Source organism: Platalea leucorodia (genome assembly GCF_965183815.1).
Source record: "Platalea leucorodia genome assembly, chromosome: W".
In the NCBI taxonomy this organism is placed as follows: domain Eukaryota; kingdom Metazoa; phylum Chordata; class Aves; order Pelecaniformes; family Threskiornithidae; genus Platalea; species Platalea leucorodia.
Window position 1 is genome coordinate 22,734,337 of NC_138859.1, and position 27,720 is coordinate 22,762,056.

Here is a 27,720-nt window from a genome sequence, read left to right on the forward strand (position 1 = left end):
TAGAAAGGCTAATGAAACATGGCTTGCAACTTTATAGGTATGTAATTTGCATTCAGTAACACCTAAGTATGGAGCTAAAGGAAAAAAAAGAAATTGAGAGATGTGAGAAATTTTCATTGAAAATTTTAACAGTTTATTTACAGTTTGTTGTGGAAGCTGTTTTTACCCCACTTTTTCAAAAATTACTCCTCAAACTGCCCTCCAACTTTTCTACTAACACTGATTTTGGCTAGGAGGTCAGGAGGGGCACCTGCTTACGGAGCCACCCTTCTGCAGCTGCTCTGTAGCTCTGGGAGAAGCAGCGACACATTCGTATAAAATTAGTAATTATGGAAAACTGTTATTGCTCTCTCCAAAGGCCAGAACAAGACAGAGCAGACTAGGTTAATTTGTATTTGCTTACAGGAGCAGATCATAACCAGCATAAGCAGATCAGTCTGACACAACATAAAACTCCCACTGAAGTTAATGGGATTTTTTTGTTCTAAATGAGTAAAACACCAGTCCCAAAGGACCAGCCAGAGGCAAAGCAGGCCTCTGGGTGATACAGAAATGGTTCTAAATCATTGCTGGTTGCAACAAGAAAAAGCATCAGAGAAAGCTCAGCTGGAGCGAGTACTTTCCAGCCCTGCATTTAATTTAGAAGATGGAAGAATTGAGGTGAATAAGGATGGGAAGGAGAAGAACTGTGGAAAGCCAGAGGTACGTTCAGTGGATGTGAACCCTGGGCAGATCTGTTGAATCATGAACACCACAGGATGTGCATTCAGAGCTTCTCCTAACTAAAAAGGCTTCTACTGGCCTGGCTGGTTGAGGCTACATGTTCTTTTCAAATCCCTTTTATAACCTCTACTCAAGAATTTCTAAGTGTATTTCTTATGAAACTTGTTCATATTGCCCTCAGACCCAACACATACAGTCTTAAAATGCTTCCTCCATACTTCCAAATAGCTCTACATTTAACATATGATTATACTAAAAAGACTTGTTAAGGGGAAAAAAAAAGTTTCTATAAAAAATTAACCCCATACAATTCTTTCATAACTTCAGTACCCGAGCAAAGAAAATCCAGATATCTAACACCAACATTGATCCAGCCTGTTTACACATCACACACCTAATGCTATGAAATTCACCTTCATTCTGCAACACGTTCTCTGAATCTCATCCATCTTTAGATTAACTGACATATTTTTCACATTTCACATAATTTACCCAGGTTACTGCAATCAAGGAACATGCATAGTCCTGACACATATAATATAAAAATACTCTTTATATAAAGCTATATATATATACACACACACCAAAGGCACAGAAAGGTATCATAAAACTTACCATCACTTGCAGAAAGTGAGTCATTTGCACAGACCAGTGCCAAAGTAAACAGCAGATGCCGAAGATCCATACCTCTAATTCTGTAATAATAAAAGACATAAGAGAGTTTCTTTATAAACTGATATTACTAACTAATATTACATGACATTTAAACTATTAGCTAGTTTTATTGAATTTCTGATTGGATTTAAATCAGAAATGTATTTAGTTTACGGTTTATTGCCTCATAAAGTCATACATCATCTTGCAGTCTAGGACAGATAGTAAATACTATCTTTTAAGAGAACTAGCTTATGGGTCTCTAGTTCATTTAATATAGAGGGGGAAAAAAAATCAGTATTGTCAATCTCTAGCTTGCTTCTAGGGTGTAACCACACTCCCTTCACAGCAGCCTTTGGGGGATGGATCCCAATGAGTAGCCTAGGTTAAATGTGAAAGTAGGAGAAGAACAGTATCTCTTTCAGGGAACAAAGAGATGATGATCCCCTTTCCATCTCATGCTCCTCTGAAGCTGTGTTCATCTTTGCAGGCCAGATATAACGCTTCCTAGATGTAGGACTACATGCAGTAAAAATGAGAGGAGTGATGCAGTCTAATAAGCCAGCTCCCACACTAGAAAGTCAAATGGCTGTTAGCAGAGAAACACCGGCTTAGTACCTACTGCCACTACCAGCGGCAAGCAGCACTCCAGGAGCTGAGAGCGCAGCAGTAGCTGTGAGGCAGCAAGAATGAGAGTAACCTGGTCTAATTCTCTGGTCTGTTTCCTACCGGCATCCTGCACAACCCTGAGCACATGCCTTGGTGCCCCTGCTCTGCCATGCTGCTCTTCAGGTGCTGCCATGGAGGCTGTCTCACGTTGGAAACTTCTACCCATGTAAATTCTGAGAAGGCACCTTCTGATGGACCTGAGCACATCCACAGAAGCCACACAACCTCCAAGCATACAAGCCTTTACAACCCAAGCATAACCCAACAAGCCTTTACAACCTCCCCAGAAAGCACGCTCCTCCTCCTCCCTAATTCATCTGCGCCACACACACATATCCTACAACCCCATCACACGATCCTGAGGGACACTACTTTTCTCACGCCGTTATCACCAGTATCTGATAACAACAGGGAAGGGCAGAAGCTGGGCTATGCTGGACTTGCGGGCAGCGCAGCCTTCTGCACAAAATTGTACCATGCCCCCAAAAGCTCATGAGGTGTCCATATGTAGTAGGGCGAAAACATACATACCATGGATTACAACCTGATGGTTTACAACCATGTCAATGGAGCACAGAGATTACTAGAGGCCTTCAAAAGCAAAGCTACAACACCAAAATGAACATGAACACTGAAACAATGGTCAAGCATCGGCTTCTTGTTCTGTGGCATGAAATTGCCAAGATATACTGACACCCCAGCTCAGTGAGGCAGCAGAGAGTAATAGCTCCACTTTTACATTTGACCATAAATTGGTATGACAAACCTTTATTGCACACTGGAGAATTTTCAATTAGACATTTTCTTTTTTCATTTAACAGGAGAATAAATCAGTAGTGTCCAAACAACCAAGCCCACTAATGAGTGATAATATCTAAGTGGGTGTTACTGATTAACACAACCAATTCTGTCAAATCTGGGTACCAACAAATAGTCTCCTAGTAGAGTTAGCAAAGTTTGAATTTAGTCAGAAACTGTAAAACACAAGCACACCGAGTATGTAAAATTATGTTAACATTGAATTTAAAAGACAATTCCTTCCTTAATTTTCTTACCCCAAGAGAACAGACTGACTCACACTGCAGAAAAAACATAATTATTACCAACTCCAGGTTTCTCATTCATGCTGTTTAATACAAAACTTGAAAATCAAAAGGTATTTCTCCCATCCTCATTAACACAACTGCTCAATAATTCTCAAGTTTCAGGCTCAGTACAGGAGGAATTTATTCCAACTGCTCTAGGCTAGTAGAGTCTAACCTAGACCTGCAAAGGCAAGCCAGGAGACACTCCCCATGGCACCTGTGCCGCCGCAATGCCCGCGCACCCTGAGGCCAGTTTGAGCGGGCACAGGGCAGCAGGAAGGGCACTACAGGTGTGACTGGCTGCACGGAGAGAAGAGCTGGGGGAGCTCTGGGGACCTGCCAAGCGCCAGGCAGGGCTTTCCCCTGGCCAAACAGACATGGGTCTTTCAAAAAGTGACTCCCCTGTTCTCAAGTGAACAGGGAGGAATGAAACCGTATGGTGAGGCTGGATGCACGTTAGCAAGGACTTGGGGCCAGTGTGAGAGTGAGGCAGCCTGGGAAGCAGGACCCAGGAGTAGTGGAAGGCTGCAGCTGCTGGAATGCACAGGGTAGGGAAAAAGTTCATAAAGCAATTACAGGCCAACAATCCTCCTACTCTCAGAGAGGAGCTACACTGGCACAGCATGAGGTTCATCTGAACACATCTATGTTTTTAGCTAGCTCAATTGTTCCCCTGCTCCATCTGTATTCTTGTTTAAAGGATTCTTATTGTCTCTTATTAATAAATAAATCTTTTACAAAATGCTTCTCTGTATTTGCCAATTCCTCTCCTCTTACACTATTTCTACCCTGTTGAACAGTCCCCCCTCCCCTTCAGCCCTTCCACTTTCTCCCTAAAGTTTTGTTTTCTTTCACAGGCCTGAGCACGATGTCACTTTATTTACAACCCTCCTGCTCTCTCCCTGTCGCAATACCCAGACATCCCATGCTGCCTCCATATTCATGCATCCCTGTTCTGTGTTCACCAGCCTCTGCTGATTTTCCCACCACTCTTCTCCAGACTTTCCTACTTCTTCCTGCCTAATGACAGCTACAAGAAAAACCCAAACCCTCACAGGAGTTCTCCTGTGAGAACAAATGTCATCAACAGAATCAGTCATTCAGAGCACATCTGTGAACAGAGTTCCAATTTTCATAACCGCACCAAACAACTCTGTGGTTGGACCGGGATCAGTCCCCATGTGCAGCCATCACAGCATGGCTATCCCTTCCATCCCTGTGCTGTGACTAGCAGCCATCTCAGCTTTGTCCAAGGAAGAGTGGTTTGACAGCCAGAGCACCAACCCAGGAGCCTGGAAATACATCCCAGAGGTCAACAATCATGTTGAACTTCAATAAGGTCTTGCTGCTGCAGATAAAAACAATCCCATTCCAGTACTGCTCTTCCTCTTGCGCTGGCAGACTTGTTTACATACCTGCACACAGTGAACTCCATCAGGAAACTGTTCCAGTTAAAATGAATCTGTAAACATTTATTGTAACAACAAGTCTGTCTGCTGACTGGGTTTATCAGGACTCCACAAAGATGCACCCTGGGAGCAGAGCCGGGGCAGCACAGGCATGGGAGTGAGCAGCCAGGGTGGAGGGGAGGACACAGCCACCCCTCCAGCAGCAGCAGCTACCACTTGTTTAAGAGCAATTCTATAATTACTGTGACAGTTCCTGCTTAGCCACAGTCCTTGACTAAAACATCTAGCTGTCTGAAACGGGGCATGGGATTAATTTAGGTTCATAAACCCTAAAGGTGACCAAAATCGCAGCTTAATCCCTTAGTTTTTGCTAGTAAAATGCAATATAGAAACAAACGATGCTTCTTCTGTGGATTCTCACAAATGCCACTATCTTGGCAAGGCAAAGCAATAGAGTGTCTCTGCTCTGCCTAAATCCAAATGGGATCCTCTAATGAGTTATCCATCCAGACAAGTTGCATGTGGGAGAAAAATCCAACAGGTGTACTCTGAACATGCCCAATACGGACAGGACTGAGCTCAAAAATGGTGAATGCTCTCATTTGAAAATACAGAAATTATGGTTGGGCCATGCTCCACCCTTTGTAGAATAGCCTCTGGAAACAGCAAGTTGTGCTACCCTCCTTGGAGCTCAAACCCAGAGCCCTTGGGACACGGCTTGTACTCAAGGTCTCTCCCAGGCAAAAGGAACTCTGCAAGAGGTTTGAAGCACCAGGGACTACATGACCTCTCTGTGTCCAGCACATATACCAAAAGCTCTGCTGAGCTGCAGGTAAGACTACCACTTCTAGAAGTATTGGAGGCCAAGGGAGCTACACCACCATGGCTCTGGTCTTGTGGGAGAAAATCTGGTGCAAAGCAGGAGCTGCCCCATCACAATACCACTTTTGGTGGTACAGAACAAAATTTCTGAGAGAAGAGTCCTCTGAAGTGCCTTCTGCCCCACCATCAGACAACTACTGCCTTGCAAAAAATTCTCACAAATCTGTTTTGTAACCACCCACTGTTGTTCCTCTAAAACACTCTTGCAAGCTCGCTGCCAACAAGAACAGTATTGTTCAGAGGCTGTAACGTTAACCTAGCAAGAGACTGCTTCTCTATCGGATTTAGGACAAAACTGACCTTTTACAATCTAGTAATATCTACCTCCTAACACCTACCCCTGTATGTGTATGAAAGACAAATGCCACTAATAAAGTCCCTGTTATTTAACAGGAAAAAAAAAATAGTGTCTGTAATACACACTATTCTAAGGAATAATAGCTTATATATCTTACCCAACTCCAGCAGTTTGCAAGAACAGAGAGCTAAAACCAGAAAAAAAATACAGCAGCTGACTGTCCTCAAGGCAGCTGAAACTTGACCACAGGAACATTTGGCTAGAGGTCAGTTCAGGCTAATTGCTTCAGTACAGAAAGGGAGCCAGGAGTAATAAAAAGGATAAAAAAAGTTCCTGGCCCTTTTCTATAGCAATGTTGGAGTAAGATCAATCACAAGTGATTTTAAACATGACATCTCTCCAGTGGGACGTGAACATAGTCAGCATAAACAGGGGAAACTGGGCTAAGAAAATCCCTGAGAAAAGAAATTGTTTAGTTACAGCATACTGAGTGGTTTGCATCTACTCTGGTAAGGTAACAATGTTAACACTCAGAGTAAACCATAAGGAATTTTGCTTATAAACAAAACTGTTATTTGAAATGAGATTTCTACATTTAGATAGCTCCTGAACCTGAAAGGACAAGGACCTGAAGGAAAGAGGAGATTACACTACATTAAACTGCACCTAAGAAGGGATTTCTGCTTTTGCCGTCTCCGTTAACTCACTGTACTCCAAATACGACAAAGTTTTTCCCCTGTAACCTCCTCCAGTTTAGCTTTGCTTGCCAAAGCAGCACACGTGCAGCTAGTCTAGAACAAAAGGTGGCCTCTCTGCTGCAAACCAAACCACAAAATTAATGAGCAAAGGATTAACCTAAGGAGCTTTTCTGTACATTGCTATGTTTCATCATTCCATCAGATCACAAACAGGCAAGGGCACAAGAACTTGCAATACAGATGAATACACACCAATATACATACCAATACTTCCACCACCAAGTAAGAACGAGTGCTGAGAAGGGAATGTAACTAACTCCTGGATCTCGAGCTGTGCTGAACCATATTTATGCAACTACCAAATACATATGTACATGCCCTAGCAGAACTTTTCTGGGGGAAAAGGCCTTTATTTTTCACAGTGCCGATATTCCTTACAAGCTATCTCACAGCAAGATTAGTGACACCAAGAGGAAATCTTTCTGTGCTTGTGTAAAAACATTCACACCGGTTTGGCTGATCATGCATAGCACTTTGCCTGCTTACCCTCATTCCCCTGAATGCCAACAGGACAGAGTCATTCTGCAGATGAAAACTGCCACGGACCTAAAGACTTCTTTCCTTGCTTGCTGATATTACAGCTTGATTGAGCCATCAGCAGCACTTGGATGAATGTTTGTTTTTATAGAACCCTTGTCAGTGCTATATACTCAGCCATGTTAAGAAACAGAAATAAATTGTCTCAGTTGATATAACACACCATTCACCTAGTGTGTGTGGTAATCTGGGATATGAAAAGAACAAGGAATAATACCACAGAAGCTGAAATTATGTATTGCAAATTTAAAAAAAAAATCTCATAAAGGGCACATTTCTGGAAAAAAAAAAACAAAACAAAAAACCACCACCCACAAAAAAAAACCCAACCCAACAACAAAAAGACAGTACCGCTGGAAAAGAATGAAGGACTCTGGCATAAAGCTGCAATTATTATGCATGCTTTAATGCAAATTTGGGGATTATTAAAAGGTATATCTTTATGACAAACTAAAACTATGGAACAGAGGCAATTTTATATTACTAATTAGAGCTCTATGTAAACTAAATAATTTATAATAGTTTTAAGTATTAAAATTGGAAAGGGAAACTATTAAAATAATTGCTCATTTCAGATTTAGAAAAACTGATTTTTTTGTCCTGAAACAAACTTTTCATTTTGGAATAGCTTCTTTTTAACACCAAATTTACTTATATTTCAGTTGTAATAGGCACCTTCAACACTTTTACCACAGCTGATTTCTTTTTCCCATGGATAGATGTGTCAGCTAATTACTCTGATTTAAACTGGTAACAGGCCAAATGGTTGTCAGTTCTTAGATGTGGTTAAAGAGCCCTTCAGTGAATCCGGAGTTTGGACATTGCTCTGGGCTTGTACTGAAAGCTGTTCCAGATTAATCCAGCTATAAAGTCATACTCCAAGAACTGGGCTAGGAAGTCCAAGGATGGCTGTGGCATATGGTGTATCAATTCTTCATTTACAATAAAATCTGTCATGCTTTTACAACAGTAACCTAATAAACCAGGCATATACAGGGAGAATCTTAACTATAAAACTAGTAGATCATCTCCATCAGAAGACAATTTCTAAAAGAGAACTAAAGTTATAGTCTTAAGTTTCTGTCTACCACATAGATAGAAAATTTTGAACTTGGAAAAGACTTAATTGCTTTGTTTGCCTTTTCAACTCCCAAAAGACATCAAAGCAGCAAATAGATGCATCTCAGCTGAAAGAAATTGCAACATTCAGCTGCTATCATACAGATGTGAATTGTTGAGTTGATACTCAGCTTTACATGTACTTGTATCATTAAAGATCATAGAATCATAGAATCATAGAATCGTCAAGGTTGGAAAAGACCCTTAAGATCATCGAGTACAACCGTTAACCTATCACTGCCAAGTCCATCTATACCATGTCTTCGAGCACCCTATCTATCCGTTCTTTAAATACCTCCAGGGATGGAGACTCAACCACTTCCCTGGGCAGCCTGTTCCAATGCTTGACCACCCTTTCAGTGAAGAAGTTCTTCCTAATACCCAATCTAAACTTCCCCTGGTGCAGCTTGAGGCCATTTCCTCTCATCCTATCACTTGTTACTAGGGAGAAGAGACTGACCCCCACCTCTCTACAACCTCCTTTCAGGGAGTTGTAGAGAGCAATAAGGTCTCCCCTCAGCCTCCTCTGCTCCAGACTAAAAAACCCCAGCTCCCTCAGCCGCTCCTCATAAGACTTGGTCTCTAGACCCTTCACCAACTTCGTTGCCCTTCTTTGGACACACTCCAGCACCTCAATGTCCTTCTTGCAGTGAGGGGCCCAAAACTGAACACAGTACTCGAGGTGCGGCCTCACCAGTGCCCAATACAGGGGCACTATCACCTCCCTGGTCCTGCTGGCCACACTATTCCTGATACAAGCCAGGATGCCATTGGCCTTCTTGGCCACCTGGGCACCCTGCTGGCTCATGTTCAGGCGGCTGTCAACCAACACCCCCAGGTCCTTTTCTGCCAGGCAGCTCTCCAGCCACTCCTCCCCCAGCCTGTAGCATTGCATGGGGTTGTTGTGACCCAAGTGCAGGACCCGGCACTTAGCCTTGTTGAATCTCATGCAGTTGGCCTCGGCCCATCGATGCAGCCTGTCCAGGTCCCTCTGCAGGGCCTTCCTACCCTCCAGCAGATCAACACTTCCCCCCAACTTGGTGTCATCTGCAAACTTCCTGAGGGTGCACTCAATCCCCTCATCCAGATCATTGATAAAGATATTGAACAGGACTGGCCCTAGTACTGAGCCCTGGGGAACACCACTTGTGACCGGCCACCAACTGGATTTGACTCCATTCACCACCACTCTCTGCGCTCGGCCGTCCAGCCAGTTTTTAACCCAGAGCAGAGTGCACTTATCCAAGCCGTGAGCAGCCAGCTTCTCCAGGAGAATGCTGTGGGAGACAGTGTCAAAGGCCTTACTAAAGTCCAAGTAGACAACATCCACAGCCTTCCCCTCATCCACTAAGCGGGTTACCTTGTCATAGAAGGAGATCAGGTTAGTGAAGCAGGATCTCCCTTTCATAAACCCATGCTGGCTGGGCCTGATCCCTCGGTTGTCCTGCATTTGCTGGGTTGACCCTGGCTGGATGCCAGAGGCCCACCAAAGCTGCTCTATCACTCCCCTCCTCAGCTGGACAGGGGAGAGAAAATATATCAAAAGGCTCGTGGGTCGAGATAAGGACAGGGAGAGATCACTCACCAATTACCATCACAGGCAAGAACAGACTCAACTTGGGGAAAATTAATTTAATTTATTACCAATCAAACCAGAGTAGGGTAATGAGAAAATAAAAACTAAATCTTAAAACACCTTCCCCCCAACCCTCCCTTCTTCCCGGGCTTAACTTCACTCCCGAGTTCTCTACCTCCTCCCCCAGCGGCGCAGGGGGATGGGAAATGGGGGTTGCGGTCAGTTCATCACATGTTTTCTTTGCTGCTCCTTCCTCCTCAGGGGGAGGACTCCTCACACTCTTCCCCTGCTCCAGCGTGGGGTCCCTCCCACGGCAGACAGTCCTCCACAAACTTCTCCATCGTGAGTCCTTCCCACGGGCTGCAGTTCTTTGTGAATTGCTCCAGCACGAGTCCTTTCCACAGGGTGCAGTCCTTCAGGAACAGACTGCTCCAGCGTGGGTCCCCCATGGCATCACAAGTCCTGCCAGCACACCTGCTCCAGCATGGGCTCCTCTCTCTCCACAAGTCCACAGGTCCTGCCAGGAGCCTGCTCCAGTGCGTGGGCTTCCCATGGGATCACAGCCTCCTTTGGGCGCATCCATCTGCTCTGGTGTGGGGTCCTCCACAGGCTCCAAGTGGATATCTGCTCCACCGTGGACCTCCATGGGCTGCAAGGGGACAGCCTGCCTCACCATGGTCTTCTCCACAGGCTGCAGGGGAATCTCTGCTCCAGCGCCTGGAGCACCTCCTCCCCCTCCTTCTTCACTGACCTTGGTGTCTGCAGAGTTGTTCCTCTCACATATTCTCACTCCTCTCTCCGGCTGCTGTTTTTGCACAGTAGGTTTTTTTTCCCTTTCTCAAATATGTTATCCCAGAGGCGCTACCACCATTGCTGATTGGCTTGGCCTTGGCCAGTGGTAGGTCCGTCTTGGAGCTGGCTGGCATTGGCTCTATTGGACATAGGGGAAGCTTCTAGCAGCTTTTCACAGAAGCCATCCCTGTAGCCCCCCCCCAAACCTTGCCACACAAATGCAATACAGGATCCAGGCCTGTTTATGACAGTGGTAATTCTTTCAGGCTATAAACACTTTTCTCAACCACAGTGGTAATTTTTCCTAGGCTTTTTTTATGGTGTTTTTTTTTAAATTATTTAGATAACAGTTATTGAAAAGACAAAATTCACCTCTTTATTTGTTATTTGTACAATAAACTGCAAAGGAAAGTGAGAGAATTTCTCTGTATGAGAAAAAGTATATTCCAGTTTGTTTAAAGAAGTATAATGCATCAATTTAATGTCAAATATCATGATAAGAAAGGAAAAAGCAATGTTTGAGTCTGTATCTAGAACCCAGCCCCTAGTAATATCTACTAAAAAAAAGGTTTTTTTACCCGAAGAAAAACATTTCACTGAGATAATTATTCACACTTTACATAGAGATTATATGATATTCCCAGTGCTGTAAAACATTTCTGTGTTAGTGTAAAAAGAAAAAGAAAAAAACGTAGCTCTTCAGTGTCTTGCTAGCACTAAAGTTTAAATCCCATCAGGACTCAGCAGTGTGACCCCAATCCAGCAAAGCAGTTAAAGACTTTAAGCAGGCAAGGTTATGTATTTAACATGAGAACATGGCTAAATAATTCCCCTAGCACAGCCAAAGCACTTAGCATCTCACAGAAATGATGAAGAAATGATGAAGCACAGGAATCGTGGTGGAAAGCAACCTATGTGACATTACTGAGAGTTTAGGCTGGAACAGAGGAAAAACAGGATTATTCACATGCTTGATATTAAAGAAGCTTCTTATATGTGCTACTGGATCGCCACTGTACAGCAGGCCAATTCTACTGCTCTAGTTGGCATTTTCTTTGGAAGCCTTCTCCTGTGTGCTAGTATCTGCATATCACATGAATTAAAAAGCATACTACCTAGTACTTGGGCAAGTATCGTCAATTAGGTTTCAGCACACATAAATAAATCTGCATCTGATCTCTTGAGCTTTTCTGTAACATGATCACTTGATCATGGACAGAGATGGCTGCTGCAAGAGAAGTTACTACAAATGATGAAGCTCCTGCTGACCTCAGGTGAAACAGGGTTTGGTTATAGCCAAGCATTTATGAACAAAGCATCCTCAATTTCTTCTAATCACTTTGAACGCAAACCTGCCTTCCAGACCTCAAAGAGTAATTTCAGGAAATCAGGGGGAGCAGGGGTTTCATTTATGAATAGTATTTATATAAAAAACTTTTTCTTCCAGGGCAAACATCTTCAAGAAGCTGTAAAATTTAAGTTCAAGACCCTGATATTTATCCTAGACTAATGGAACTATTTAACAGTTCATTACTATGGGACAAATGACTTACATGGTTTAATCACATGCTAAATTATTCATGTGCTGCTAATCAGATTAAAGACTACACAACAAAACCTGTATGGCATTTAGGAAGTCATTAATTTAAATACTGGATTAAGTGAAAATTGGTAAATGACAGACAAAGGACTGGAGCAGGATTTCTGGATGGCCACTCATGACTCAGAATACTCACATATTTACTATCACTTGGTCAACATACAAAGATTAATCAGCTTGACAGAAGGTATAGCTTAAACAGTGCATTTTAAATTGGTGCCGTTTTGTATTTCCTGAAGTTCATATCAGTTTAAGATATGATTTATATTGATTTAATTTGCATCTGTAATTTACAGATTGAAGCTGTCTGGTTTAAACTGATGTAGAGTTAGCATATGAGTGCATCTATTCAACACAATTGTTTTTCAAAATAATTTCAAGTAAAATTCTCTGTTTAAGAAGTTCTCTGTTAATGAGAAACAATATGATTGCAACTGCTTTCCATGTATCCTCTGTAAGATCATACCAGTATTGTCCCCTGGCCCTATTCTCTGCTGATTTGTGCCTTAAGTCTGTACAAATCTGAATGAAAGCTGTGTGTATCTACCAAAAAAGTAGCTTACTGCATTCAACAACCGCATAAAACACTTTGTATAGCCATGTACAAAGATTTTGAGCTAGATCCTTAATTGTGTAAATCAGCACAAAGTTGAAAGAGGTACTGAATGATACCAGCATGGGGAGAAGATTATTCAGTATTTTTACATGCAGCACTGCCAAAGCAAGTTTTCATGAGCTAAGTAATAACTTGTTAAGAAATGTTGATTTCTGTTCAAACCTTTCATAAAACTATAAAAAGTCAGTTAACTTCTCCCTCCACTTGCATTGGTAAGATCTGGAAATTAAAATATCAAACTTTTAAGCTTAAAGTATGTTTTGATGAAGCATCTCACATACAAAAACAGACTATGTCCACACTTACCAAAGTGGTTTAAAAACACATCAGCATTTTTAGATACCGTCCAAACAGGATCTCTAGAACCTATAAACTGAACCAATCACTTCTGATACACATTTTTATGATACAGCTGTCAATGACACCTTTTAAGCCAAGAGCCATAGATGTATGCTGTTATTGTTTTAATCAGAGATTCTTCCATGGTTAGAGTGTCCAGTATTTCCAAATACAGAGAGAAAAATCATCTCATTTCACTACCTGAATTTATTCAAAGTCAATGTAATGTATATACTGGGTACACTACTTTTTTTTTTTTTTTTAAGGCCTTCAAGCAACTTTTCTTCCAGATCACATTTTGAATCATATCGTGGCATTATTTTAGCCATTTCAATTATCACAGGTCCTGAAACAATTCTTCACAAGGAAGGAACAGAAGTGGGTTTTGATTTGTGTACATGTGCTTGTATACACTGAATTCACACATATGCACACATGTATATTTGCGCTTTGCTGAAATACGAAGGTTTAACTTTACTGGTATTCAGCTGATTATTTGTATCCCCATGAGAGGGGGAGGTTCCACCCCATGAGGCAGGTGAGCGCAAGGTAGAAGACAAAAGATCTGATGATAAAGAAGTACGGGAAGCCTTGGGGAAAGCCTTTTTCCCCCCCATTGGAGAGGTCAGAGGATATGTGACACAGGATCCAGAACAGGCTTGGAGAGTGAGTTGGAGATGAGAGAGTGATTATTAAGGAAGTGGAGACAAATGGATTGCACAGTGGGTTATCAAGCCAGCCTGACTTTTAAGGGGAATAAATTGAACAGCCATGCCTGGTAATCTCTAGAGTTAGTGACCTATTTAACAGTTACTAGTTTAGTGAACATTAATATCTCCCAGTTAATCTTCTAAGTGAACACCTGCAGCTAGCATAGCACTACAAGGAAGACTATATTCTGGAATAAGCAAGGTAAAGGGAGATGCCAGGTTGCAATTAGAAATTCACACTGGAACCTGAAAGAGCTCAGTCAGTCCCAATGCCCAACATTTCCCCTGAGAAAACCCTACCGATGAAGAAATTAAGAAGTGCCTGCAAAATAAGCAATAGAAACAGCCATACTAATTTTAAACATAATTTGCCAAATTTATTTCTAAAAAGGTCTTTTAATGCTGTCAGACAATGTTTTCCATCAGCAAATCCTGAAGCAGTCTGCAGTGGGGGTCGGTGGCATTATCCATTTTACAGATGGGGAAACGGAGACACCGGGAAGAAGAGCGGTTTGCCTGCATTTACACCACAGCCCAGCAGCAGAGTAAGGCATGGACTGCAACCCTGTCCAATGTTTTACCTACCACAGAACATTAAAGAGTCTTGTGAATTTATTGCCAGCCATCTTAGCATCACAAATAAAGCTGTAGTGGATAAAAAAAAAAAAAAAACCAAAACCAAAAACAAATAACAAACTAATAATTTGCATTAAGAGAGAAAGAATCGCAATTAAGAGAAAGACCAGCTCATCTGAAACTCTCAAGCAACTAGCAAAACTTTCTTAATAAGTATAGCTCTATTTTACAAACAATAGAAATGAACCACGCTCTTTGGCTATGGTAACTATAAGAGAGCATGGTGGATGTAAACCTCTTCCTCCACATTTACCACTCCTAAAATGTCAGAGACTAATACAATCACAGTTCTACATTGTAACCTTTGTTTTTAGGTATCACAGATAAAACACATGAACTCTGAATTGATTGACTTCAAAAGGGATACTCTGCAATGTACACTACAAACAGAGCTGCTCAGTGCAAGGCCAGCTGTCTGGCTGCGGAGAACGCGTCTGCTTCCACTGATGTTAGAACTCCCTCCCCTGCAGGAACTCCATCACGTTGCCAACTATCTTATTAAGAAAGTGAAACTTTGGAGCAGATTCAACTGGTTTTTATTAAAACAGACTAGTGCATTCACATTTTTCCTGTTATTGTTATTTTACGCAGGACCATGAAGAAATAGATGTTTACAGACAAAATTCACAAGATATCTGCCCTGAGGAACACCTGAGAGCCTGAGCCTTCACCCACCACTATCACAAGTATTGCTCAGACTCATACTGATTTTGTGAGGGCTATTCACAAAAATAAATCCCATACCAATCTAGATCTCAGGACTTATATTAGACACACAGTACAATAAAAACGAGCAGACTAAAGGGGAGGACATTGCACTGTAGCCACAGAGAGTTTTGTAAAACCCTGCTGGGGGCCCTCCTGATCTAGCACGATACCGATCTCTAAAGCCTGACCAGCAGTCTTGCCTCAACACCCATTTTTATACTGAAATAGGGAGCAAGGCTGCTTGCACAGGAGCCTGTCAGCAAAAGTCTTAGCAACTGGCTCTCTCCCCTTTAATCAGTGTATCAGTCATCATCCCACTCAACACTGGGCCCTGAGGACTAAACTGCAGTCTTTTCAGTCTCACCCCTGTGACCATGTGTGGAAACTGTCAGCGTAGAAGGCAAAGAGTATGACTGTTCCTTTTTGTGGTTCTTACACTGAATAAGTTCAATATCACTGGGAACTTTATTTTTGGAGAGATAAAAGGCTTCCATTTTTAGAAAAACCTTACCATATAAAAAAGGTCTTTTTTTTTTTTTTAAGAAATCATTAATGATATCTGCTGCTCCTAAAATGTATGACACTTACCAATCACACTTGAATCCTGTGTAAGCAACCATGTTCACAATAAGCATGACGAGACTGACTTCTCTTAGGTTCTACTACAAAGTAGTAGAATTTTTAAGGAAAGAATGCAACACATTCATTTAGGATAAACAAAAACCTCATTCAGAGTAGAACACTTAGTCTAGAAAATGTGCAGATGAACATTTCCCACAGTGCATAATGCATTAAATGTCTCAATTTCACAGAAGAGCTGAGCAGTAAACTTGCCTCCAGATGACTGAGTCTAGGGCTGGTATTGCCAAACGTATTAAAAGGTAAATATATAAAGGATCAGCCATTAATCGATCTACATGGGGACAGTTATCACATGTCCAATTCTTAATCTAAAACTAACTTGGTATAGGTAATATAAATTACAGACATGTAATTTTCAAGATATCTAGTCAGCATAATTTCCCCTCCCCTATGATCACGTTATCCTTGGAGTAAGTTAGTCCCTGTTCCCTGTGCCAACATGTTCTTTACGTCTAGTTAGTGGCAAATACCAAGTGAGAAAGCACCACAGAAATTATTTTTACCACCCGGGGATCCACTATCCCAAACCCAGGGTCACACTTAAATGCAAAGAGTTTGAACTCTCCTTGGTAATGTCACGTTAATATGGAATCAAATATGACATGCGCTGTGTAAGTAACAGCATTTCCTAAGGACTGGAATACTGTGGTCCTTCCTGGAAGTTAAGAAGTATTAGCCTTCATTTACAAATAGGAAACTGAAACACAACGAGGTTACAGAGGGTGGCAGAACCACTGAGTGAGCCAGTAGTGGAGCTCAGAAGCAAGGCCAGACCCCGTGTCCAAGCTGTGTGCTCTAAGTGCTAGACACACTTCTTGCACCACTGCTTGTAGAGGAATAAAGAACGGGCAGCTTAGCTAGGGAATGACCAGCTTGCTTGGCACAGAAAGCCAATAAAACAGAGCACAGCACAAAACAAGCTTTCTGTATGGTTGTGTTGCTGTGCTTCAGCTATAAAATGAGAGATGTCATTCATAAATTGTTTTTCAAGTATGCTTAACTTTATATGAGAAGGCACATAACCACAACAAAGAAGGTTTTGGTTGAGGAGGTCCCTAATAACTCTAAGTTATGCCTACTTTACAAACATTTTTACAAGTAACTTTTCACTATCCTGACCTTTTTATTTTCTTAGTGGAATTGGTACATCCTTAGACAAGCCTCCCAAGCAGAATCATGGTTCAATGAATGCATCTAGAGTTCCACCATCTGGTTTTAGAAATGTTAAAAATATGGACATAGGGTGGCAATTTTTACCTGTTGTACCACAACCAAAGACAAAAAATCTCTAGAATTTATCTTCTATTTAATAACATTACATTTGTGCACACTTAGACAGGAATAGCCAGTTAAGTCTCATAAAACTGCTATGGTACACAGATAGCAGCTGTAAAGGCTTACGTAATCATTTAACACTAGATAACATCTTTCCAGTTCCACAGCATGAGCAATCATGAATCTGAATCCCTTATACCACAGCATATTTCTGTGATATTTGATTCAAATTTACCCCACTCTAATCTGATTAAGCTTTCAGTAATACACTCCAGGTATGAATTAGACCCAATACATAAATTCAAACTAGATGTCATTTAAGTGTCATTTGAACCAAGATTTGTTATCTACAATGTTCTGATATGCATTTTCAAGTTTTCTCTCCCTGGAAAACCACAGAATTTTTTCTCCATTTATTTCAGTATTGTGCATTTTAAAAGTCAGGCAATTAATACTTTAAATAACGTGTGTCTTGGTTTCATGGTTAAACCATGACAATGTTCTAAATGGGAAATGTCTCATTAAAATACAGTAAAATAATTTTTCTCTGTCAAGGAAAAATGGCTTTGAAGCACTTCTACCAGTCACTGACCCCTTTGTCTCAAATACTGGCTACTAAAGCTTGGTAGAAATGGGTGTGAAGCCATCAATTTACATCAGAACTAAATTTGATAGCTTTAATTCAAATATTTCTATTGTTTGAGGGAATATTAAAATATGACGATTAGATCCCAATCAGAATTCTGTATACTGCATATTATCATTATCACCTTCTGTAGGAATGGATCATGGGATTTGTGAGGATTACCTGCAGAGCGCTACAGGATACTATCGATCACTCTGCTTAGCCAACATTCATAATAAAGTCACTTGCAGGTAAGATAAAAGTTATCACACTACCTCAAAGGTCAGCAGGGGATGGATGATGCTTCAACGCCTCCCTCAGCTCAACTGAGGGACAATATGACCTTCTCCAGCCATCCCAGCACCTACACAAAATCAGGGGAAACAGAAAACTGATGAGTTCTGCAACAACAAAGGTCACTGACAGCGGGAAGATGACAAAACAAAATCCTAATGGGCATCCTGGCACTGCCCTCCCTCGGGGAAGGCCACCTCAGGAAAGGCCACCAACTGAGCAGTCTACACAACGGCCCTGAGAGGTGCACCTGGGCTTCTCACTCAAACAGCAATGTCTGCCTGAAACCCCTTGTGTCGCTGGGGGCTTGCCGAGCTGCAGGATCCCACGCTAACCTTGACATTAGAATGCACAAACATAGATTTAAATGGCAAAGAGAAGTCAGGGTGACTGATCAAGACTCATTTTCAGTGCACATTCACGGTGTAAATCAGCCAGACTGGAAGAAAACTCAGAATTATCAAGAGGAGGGTTTGGATGAGTAGTATCTCACTCCTACTACTTTAGACAATAAATTACAGTGTAGTAACTTATAAACTAGTAATTTTAAGAAAGTAGCATTTCCTTTTTCTTTAAAAGGACAGTATGTAACATTCTCAGGAAGATAGCATGCTGTTAAAAAAAAAAAGTATGTCATTTATTATGTTCAGAATTCCTAAGCACATTATCACTCCCATGATATTTAGCACAGCAGCATCATCTAAAATGGTTTTGAGTTAGTAATATTTCTATATTTAAATAAAAATAATATTAATTCAACATGGAAGGTTACTTCTTCCCAAGGATGCAAGTCAGCTTTTAAAAGTATTTTAAAAAGTCACCCCTGGTGCTCACATTAATTGAGTAATTCATAATAATTTAGTTTCTAGTGGGTGGGACTATGAAAAGAAGACCAGATTTCACAGTATCAGGCTCTTTAAACAACCAGAAAAAGGAAGCAGTCTGCAAAAACACAAATATCACCCAAAGAAATGCCGTATACATTCAGACTGAATGCTAGGGCCACATAGCCCTAGCCTTAACAAGAAGAAAGTAATATTTTAAATGAGAGTTTTCCTTGACTGAGTGCTAGCACTGGCTTAAGAAAGAGCAGCAGCAATCTTGATTTGTACCCACAGAATTTTTTTTCAAAAATAAAGGGACAGCTTAGACTGAAACAAAGCTGTAAAGTCTAAGGCAGCTGTTGACTGAAGTGAGCTACCAAGGACTACTGACAAATTCCTGTTTCAAAACACTCGGTAGGGTATTAGCAAGTGGAAATGATCTCCATGTGACAAAGTCAGAATCCTACTACAATAGGAAAGGGAAAATTATTCCCGTAACCTTTCCAAAATATTTTGAAATCCTGTTCAACAGCAGAAAAGATCTTAGCTACTTTATGGGCAACAAAAGGGAAATGTCTTAGCTTCTGATTACCTAATTGTACTTGGAACATTTTGTTTCACTCTTGGTAGCAAGTGGTGATAGCACAGAGACTCCATGCAGTGACACTGTTTATTTGCAATATTGCAGTTTAGAACAAGCCACACAAGCATGAAGACAGTTATATTTGCACTTGGCTCTGACACTTCATTATGTGTGAAAAAGAGGCAGTACTGCACATAAGGTAACAAGCTAGATGTTTAAATGGCAAGCAGCCACCTTTTCAATGATTCTTGGAAAAACTACAACTTCAGCAAAAGGAGAACATAGCTACGTATGAATAAACTATACAGGTGAGGTTTTTTCAGAGACACATTTTTTCTCAGAAACACATTTGTTTATTCTAACCCATGTGGCAAACGAAAGGATTGCAGCACTGAGTTAAGATAGGGCCTATCCAGGACTGGTTTGCTTCCCAAACTAAGAAACAGACTCAGCTCTTTATTGAGATGTCAGGATCTGTGCCCATTTTATCTCCTCAGCACGTCCCATGCTAACCTATCAAAAAATAATAAACTAGAAAAGATGAGATGGATCCAAATGTGCCAAAAGATCTTTTGGTCTTCAGAAGAGCATCTAAGCAAAGACACAGTGCTGGAAAAATCCTGTCTTTGTGAAACCATTCATGGCATTTTCAGATATAATTCTGCAGCTGGTCTTAAGGCAGACAGGATGAGATGCTTCACTGGGTATCAGGGCAGAAATCTGCTCCCCAGGGAGAGAGCTAACCAAAATTAACCTACTGCTTAAACAGAATGCCTGGGAAGCACATAGGCTCCCAGGAGATTTCAGCCATTAACTTGCAGAAATGAGTTCTCCAGAGAACTTAAAAAATATTTTCAGTGTGGCTTATGTACTGTGCACACAATACCTATGAACATAAAAGCTTGAGAAGTTTAGAAGGCAAAGCCAGCTTAATGCTTAGATTCAGAGGAGGCATAATATGCTCGCTCTTTAGTTAGAAAAATTAGAACTGAATACTTGTAATAGGCCACACATATATATGTCCACATGAGCTGATGAGATGCACATAGGAGTGCTGAGGGAGCTGGTCAGTGTCACTGCAAGGCCACTCTCCATGATCTTTGAAAGGTTGCGGCAACTTGGGGAGGCTCTTCAAGAAGAGCAAGATGGAGAACACTGAGAACTGAGAGCCAGTCAGCCTCACCTTGATTCCTGAGAAGGTGATGGAGCAAATAAACCTGGAAACCATTTTGAAACATACAAAGGACAAGGTGATTGGGAGTAGCCAGCATGGATTTGTGAAAGGGAAATCATACCTGACCAACCTGGTAGCCTTCTACAATGAAATTATTAGCTTGGTGGATAAGGGGAAAACAGAGGATGTTGTTTATCTCTATTTTAGCAAGGCTTTCAACACTGTCTTCTGTAAAATCTTCATTGACAAACTGATGAAGCACAGACTAGATAAGTGGACAGTGAAGTGGACTGAAAACTGGCTGAAATGCCAGGTTCAAAGGGTTGTAATCAGTAGCACAAAGTCCAGCTGAGAGCCAGTCACTAGTGGAGTAGCCCAAGGGTCGATGCTGTGGTCAATGCTGTTTAATATCTTCATTAATGACTTTTTTCACTGTAGAGGTGATCAAACAGTGGAACAGGTTGCTCAGAGAGGTTGTGGAGTCTTCATTTCTGGAGATATTCAAAACCCAACTGGACATAGCCCAGGGCAACTGCATTAATGAAATCCCCACTCTGAGCAGGAAGGTTGGACTAGATGATCTCCAGAGGTCCCTTCCAACGTCAATGATCCTGTGATTCCATGTTTCTGTATATTTATATACAGAATTGAAAAACTGCTGGCAGCAGACAAAAAAAAGAGGAGGATATCAATGACATGCTTTGGAAGAAAGATGGTAAACTATGGATACCCTACGATTGCATGGGTCATTGAGGAAGGATGGATTATTTCCAAGCAGACACACGACTTAGATTCACAAGTCCTAACAGATTGTTCAAAAGTCCTGCCCCTCCATCATGCTGGGCTACCAACAGATGCATAAGAGGATCTCTGGCATCTGTGATAAACTATTTCCTGAGCGTTTGTGCTCGAAATATTTGGCCTAAGAAATCCTAATTTTCTCTTTATTGTATTCCTCCTGTATTTTACTTCATTTCATTTCCAGTTAAATAACTCTTCTACAACTAAGCTCAAAGGAAGACAAAACATAATTTGCCTGAATTTTATTCTGATTGTATCTGATATGTGCTTTATTCGTCTCTCCAGTTTGCATCAGCTGTGATGCATGGCACTTGCTTAGAGGCCCAAACTACTTTCTCCTGAACCTGTTTTGAAAATATTTGTCTTAAACAGAAGGAAAAATGGGCTCTTCACATGCATTTTTAAGATTTCTCCAATCAAGTCATTCCATCCTTCTTAAGTTCAAACTTCTTACTACTTCTTACTCCTCGAATATAATGAGGTTTCACATCCTCAGCTGAAATACCTTTTTGCAACTGTGAACTCACTCCTTAAATTCTCTCATCAACTTTTTTCTCTGCACAGGAATTCCCTAAATTCTTTCAAGGAAACACTAACAAAAGCCATCAGAAACTTCCATCATCTATCCCTTTTTTCCTCTATTCAGATAGCCAAGGCTTTTAACCTGTTTTCCTCCTTTAACCCTTCCACTTGCCTCACCAGCATACCCTGGACGAGGGATCACATTCTTGTTCCAAATCAGTGTCTTTTTTTCACCTCAATCCCTTCATATCCTTAGGAGTCTACCAATAAATCTTGCCCTTCATGTTTTAAACACTTTACTGAACCACATTTCTCTTCTTACAGATTTGACAGTCTTTGCCTCTTTGACATAACAATAACTGGAACATTTTCTTAGCAGCACTAAGCTAAGTAACAACTGATATTTGTTTTGGCACTTGTAGCAGGGATGAAAGGCGAATTTATGTTTTATACTGTATTATGCTTACAAGTATATCTGTGGACAGGATAGCTCAGGAGGTCAGCACTGCAGTCCAAGGCCAAATATAGGAATTAATAAGCCTCTTTCTTTGGGTTATAAAGGAAACCATCAGCATTGTAAAGGATGTAAACAGACAAGAAGTCCAAACTTTCTAAGTAGGTAGCAATTTCACTTGACATACAAGATAGATCTTGTGGTATCCAGAAAACAGAATTCAGGCTGTCTTCCATGAGTGAAACACTACAGTTAATTATCTACTCGAACTGGAGGAATGCTATGAAGAACTGTTTAGTCAATGTTTATGTAAAGTATTTTGAGATCTGGGCAGCTGGAAATCCAGAACTCTACACTAGTTGAAACTGTTTCTGACATATCAGTAACTTAAAAGGGAAATTTTCTTGATAAATTAACAGGGAAATACCAAGTATAAGCTGAGAAGAAAGTTGTATTACTGGATTATTGTAGCCAGTTCTCATGTCCACACTTAAAGAGACTAACAAACTTCAAAAGAGCAAGGACCTAAAAATGTTATTCAAAGTCTGAGGCATCTTTTTATAATCAAGATAATATCCCCAGTTTATTCGAGAAAAATACGTAACAGATTACTCAACTGTACCTGATAATAACCCGCATTTGGAAGAAGCTATAAATACTAGATTGGTCTTTGATGAAGTAGAAGAGATATTGAAGAATCAAGAATAGAAATAAGGAAAAAATATTTTGCAAGGCTGAAATAAAGAGAAAACTGGAATTTACTAGAGGCTGAATAAAAAAAAAAAAAATCTCCATCACTTCAACTTGCTTTTCAAGCAAAACAAATTACTGGGTACGAGTTTCTGACCTATGTAACAGAACTACAGAAAATATGCCTGGAAAGGATTGCCAGATATCATCTGGTCCATTCCCACTCTTCACAGCCAGATCAATTCTTTCTTGACTCTTATCTCTGTCTACTGGATTTTTCTAAAGACCAACAAAGACTTGCAAAGATTTTGCAACCTCCCCTGGCAGTCTTTCCCAATGCATGACTATCCTTGCCACTAGGAAAGTTATTCTAATATGTACCCCAAGTCTCTCTTGATGTAATTCAATTCCTCTACTATTTTTCCCCCCATGAGAATGAAGACTAGGTTATTCCCTACCTTTTTTTCATAGTCCTTTACCTACCTGAAGACTGTTATACTTCCCTTCCTCCCTAGATAAAACAAAACCAATTTTTCAACTAAGTTTTCTGGATCGCTGATCATTCTCATAGCTTTCCTCTGGACTCTCTTCAGTTAGCCCAAGTCTGAAATAGCAGTCTATCTGAGGCTTTATGAAAGCTAAGCTGAAAGGATTACCTCATGTAGTTCTCTTTCAGCTTTATACATCCTACTATATCTATGTTTTTGTAAGAGAATGGCATTGTTGACACATGATCAGCCAGCTCCAGATATTTTTCTGCAAAAGTGGAAAGCCTGGCTTTTGAATAATATGATTTCATTTCCTCTCACAATGTCCCACTCCTTTTTGATTAAACATTTTTAAATATACAAATAAAATATAAAAGCATGGAAACCCAAACCTGTTAATTTTAACAAAAGACTAAAACTACTGCAAGGATAAAAACTGTGGTTCAAGGAACTAGGACTGTAAGAAGGTAGAAGAAAACATTTTTCCAAAAGGAAACATAGAATATTAAGAAAATCACCTATTAAATGCATGCTGCCAAAATCGTCACTGCTCTAAGAAAAAACATAGCATATGGGAAGATTTGGCAAACTGTTAATACAGAAACATACAAACAAAATTTACTGGATCAAAAAAGCTCATGACTAATCAGCACAGTGGGTGAACAGTTTAGTGCTTTAAAGTACAGGACTTAAAATTCAGGGATACAAACTTTATTTTAAGCTTACTGGTGCCTTAGTATGTAACTTGGGCAAAGTTAAAAAACTCTGTGGCTCTCATTTTCTCCCCACTTTTGGAAATTGTGTAACCTACACTTTAGGAGAGTGCTTCTGAGGACAAAGGAGGGAGATTTAGGTTGTAGCAGCAAATTTACCTAATCTCCATCACTGCTACATTTGAGTTTAATTTGGCCATTAAGTGTTGCAGCTGCTATCCTAAGAATTATTAAAGATCTTCATCTTTAAATGACTGGCTTTACAAGTTCCACAAATGGCTCACATTCAAACGAAGCATTACCCACGAACTAAGGTGGTGGCCACTTTGTTTGACCTTCTCTTCACTCAACAGCAAATTGAAAAGCCCAGTTTGTTGTTATATCCCCAAACGGCTATTCCATTTCACTGAATGCTCGGTCACTTTGTTTCCCAAAAAAGGTAACATTTATCATTGTATAGGTTCACTTTCAGTTCAGCAGGGGTCAGATTTCCCCAACACAAGAAGAAAATACAACTCTTCACAAGTGCCCAAAATTATGTAGCAAAAGAGACTGAGCTTCTCCTCTCTCTGTATTTTTGAAGTTAGACGGTTCTAAGCTTTGCAGTCCTGAACTGCACTTCCTCAGTCCTTTTGCAGAGTCAGGGAATCTGGACATTGCTTGGCTATGCAGAGAAATGCCTAAAACCCAGACCTCTGAGCATACAGCTCCAAGGTCAGCATGACAGGTACTATCAACAAAGAGTGCATGTGAATAGATTAAGCATTAAAGAAAGGGATTTGCAGAAGTCAATTGCTAAGAAGGAAGATGCTGAAGTCAGCCAGGAGTGAAAAGTGCAGCTGGGAGGTGCATATGCATGTAGGACTGAAGGGCTAAAAAATGTCCCCTCCATCCACTCTAGATCCCCAGCCATGGGCTGTTCCTTGAGTTAGGCATCCAAGTCTCATCAGCTGTTCCTGCAATATGCTGAGATACCTGTGGCTTCAAATACTGCTGGAATATGAGTGAATGTAATAATCATGTTAAAAATAAACATTTTGTTAATATCAAATATTGATCTGATTTTTGTTCATCAACAATCACTATTGCGGTCTCATAAAAATAAGAGGCAAAAAGAGTCACTAAGATTTACATTTTAGTTATGGCTTTTATTTTTGCCTTCTGCTAGTTTTCTGGATGAATTATTTGCAAGCTACACGTGTACTTTGTGTATTTTCATACTTTAAATATATTTATCTTCTGGCTCTCCTCAGTTTGGGATAACAAAGAGCCCTAATGTTAAAGAGCTCTCTGTTTAGCAAAGCTGTGGGAGCCGTATACATTCTGACTTTTAATAGTGTTTTTCCAAACTCTATAGATTGCTTAAGAAGAAACATTTCTTGTTGACTTCAGTCTTCCTTTTGTTCATGCTTTCAAACGTTTCTAGTTTCTAAAACCTGAATCTGAAGAATGACCCAATAAGGAAAAAACTACTAGATCAGCAAAACATCTTCTAAAGTTCTCAGCTGAAGGCACTCAGCATTTTATTTCAGAATCAAATATTTCATCTGGGGAGATCTCAAATCCAGCTCCTTATCTCAATGAAGATTATACATAGCATTAATGGTCTATAATACTCATGGAAACAGAGACCCAGAAGAGATTTCTTGTGTCACAAACTTTGGCCCCTATACAGCAACGACACTGTATAGTCCCTTTTGTATTTTTCTTCAGTTCTATTTTAAAAGCAGTCCTCATTTGCTTTTGGCTAATACTCAAATCAATAAAAAAAGAAGACAGCTCCAGAATACCTCCCTGCAAGTCGATCACAGTGAGGCATCTGGGGTGTAGAGAACTGCTAGTGCAAACCAACGAGTTGTCTCAAAGAGCCTTGGTGCTAAAACCACAATGCAGAGTGACTGTCACTAGGACCCAGGACCAGACAGTACCCTGGAATGAGGGTGAGGGAGGGAGCCCTGCGAAGGCAGGGCAGCCTTGCCTCGGCCCCATCCCCCGCGGTCTGTGAAGAGTCTTATTCCCCCCTACACCTACTGCCTGGGAGAGCGTCCTGATATCACTCCTCTTGGTTTGACTGGTCACCCCTCTTAATTCGACTGGTATCTCTACCACTCCTGGAACTGGGATGAGAGAAGGTTCCAGAAGTCCAGAGACTGAAATCTATAAATAGGGACTCTCGCTCTCTCTTGGGGGCTCTCTCCACCGAATATCCCCATTGGCAGGTCCAACGCTGGATCCAAGACTGGTGATTCTCCTCTTCTTCCCTCTTTCTCTCCCCCCCGCCCCCCTGCCTTTCACTTCTGCTAAGGTTATTAAGTTCTTAAAGTTGCTAAATTGTAGTTAAGTACTGCACGGCCTACCTTGATTTTCCATAAAGCTGCATAGCTGGGGTAGATATAATCGTGAGAGGGCTGGTGGGTATCGAATATTTGTACTCAATGTTTGTTTCTATAGGAGATTTCTATTAAAGCTGGTGTTTGTGTACAGACCTTGAGTGTTGGCCCACCTTAATCCACACCCAGAGGATTTGAGAATCTTAGTCACCACTCCCTTCCCCCAGGTGGGATGTGACATGGGGAATCCGAGTATTTAATCCATACCCCTCCATCCATCTTCTGTCAGACTGTATGGGTTTGTATATATGTACATATTGAAATTATAGGATTTATGCATACGATATGTGTTTGTATCATACATCTGTTTCATGTCCTGAGTTCTTGTCATGGCTGTCATTTATTTACTCTCAAAAATTTACCGTCCTTCGGCTGGGGCTGCACGGCTAGAAGGCGCGTCCCCTGGGTGGTGGATAGGGGATCCCTCTCTGGAGGGTGCACCGGATAAAACTGAAGAAGGTGCCGCGAACCAACGCAGCCTAAGGGAAGGCCACCCTGACAGAAAAACCACTGGCCCTCCAAGTCATGGGGGTTGGGCAGGAAGCCAACTACCTCCTCCCGGGGGGGGGGGGGGGGGGGGGGGGGGAAGTTGCAGAAACGACGAGCATCAACTTTCAAAAAAAACGAAATGGCGGAGATGGAGAAAATCAGTAATGAAGTGAGGAGGAGGAGATGGAACTGGATCGGTCATGTCCTAAGGAAAAAACCAACAGAAGACTGCGCTGTGGCCCTTGGGTGGCAGCCGCAGACCGATCGAAGTGGAAGAACGATGTTCGCGCCTTGTGTGCCTCCTGGCACTGAGAGAATTCAGATTCAGATCAGAAAAATTTACCGTAAGTCCTGCATCTGATTTTCATGTATATTCTGCATTATTCAGTTATAACAGATGATCCAACTGCTAAGGCACAGGGAGGTCATCTCATAAACCAAAGTAGGACACTGCATTAGTGAACCAACCCAGAGCAGATCACAGAAACTACCTGAGCGAGCAAAATATGCTCTGACCAGTTAAGTTCTATGGCATTATGACACTGCCATTTTCTCCATCTCTAAGAATTTGGGTAGTTTAGTTAAAATCACAACAAAGCAAAAATGCAGCTGAGATAGTCTAGCTCACTTGTGTAGACTCACTGT

The 27,720-nt window shown here is 41.1% G+C and overlaps 1 protein-coding gene across 2 annotated transcripts in view; it reads right to left on the reverse strand.

The window, feature by feature from the left end:
- Positions 1 to 27,720, reverse strand: part of LOC309601881 (growth hormone receptor-like) — a 164,330-nt gene that overhangs the window by 69,264 nt on the left and 67,346 nt on the right. Inside the window, exons 2-3 of one of the 2 annotated variants that reach the window (XM_082335125.1) lie at positions 17,929 to 18,017; positions 1,339 to 1,418 (exon numbers count right to left, since the gene is read on the reverse strand). In XM_082335125.1, coding sequence (XP_082191251.1) covers positions 1,339 to 1,408 — 70 coding nt within the window. In that variant the 5' untranslated portion in view covers positions 1,409 to 1,418; positions 17,929 to 18,017. The remainder of the gene's footprint in view (positions 1 to 1,338; positions 1,419 to 17,928; positions 18,018 to 27,720) is intronic. The other variant, XM_082335124.1, reaches the window with a different exon arrangement.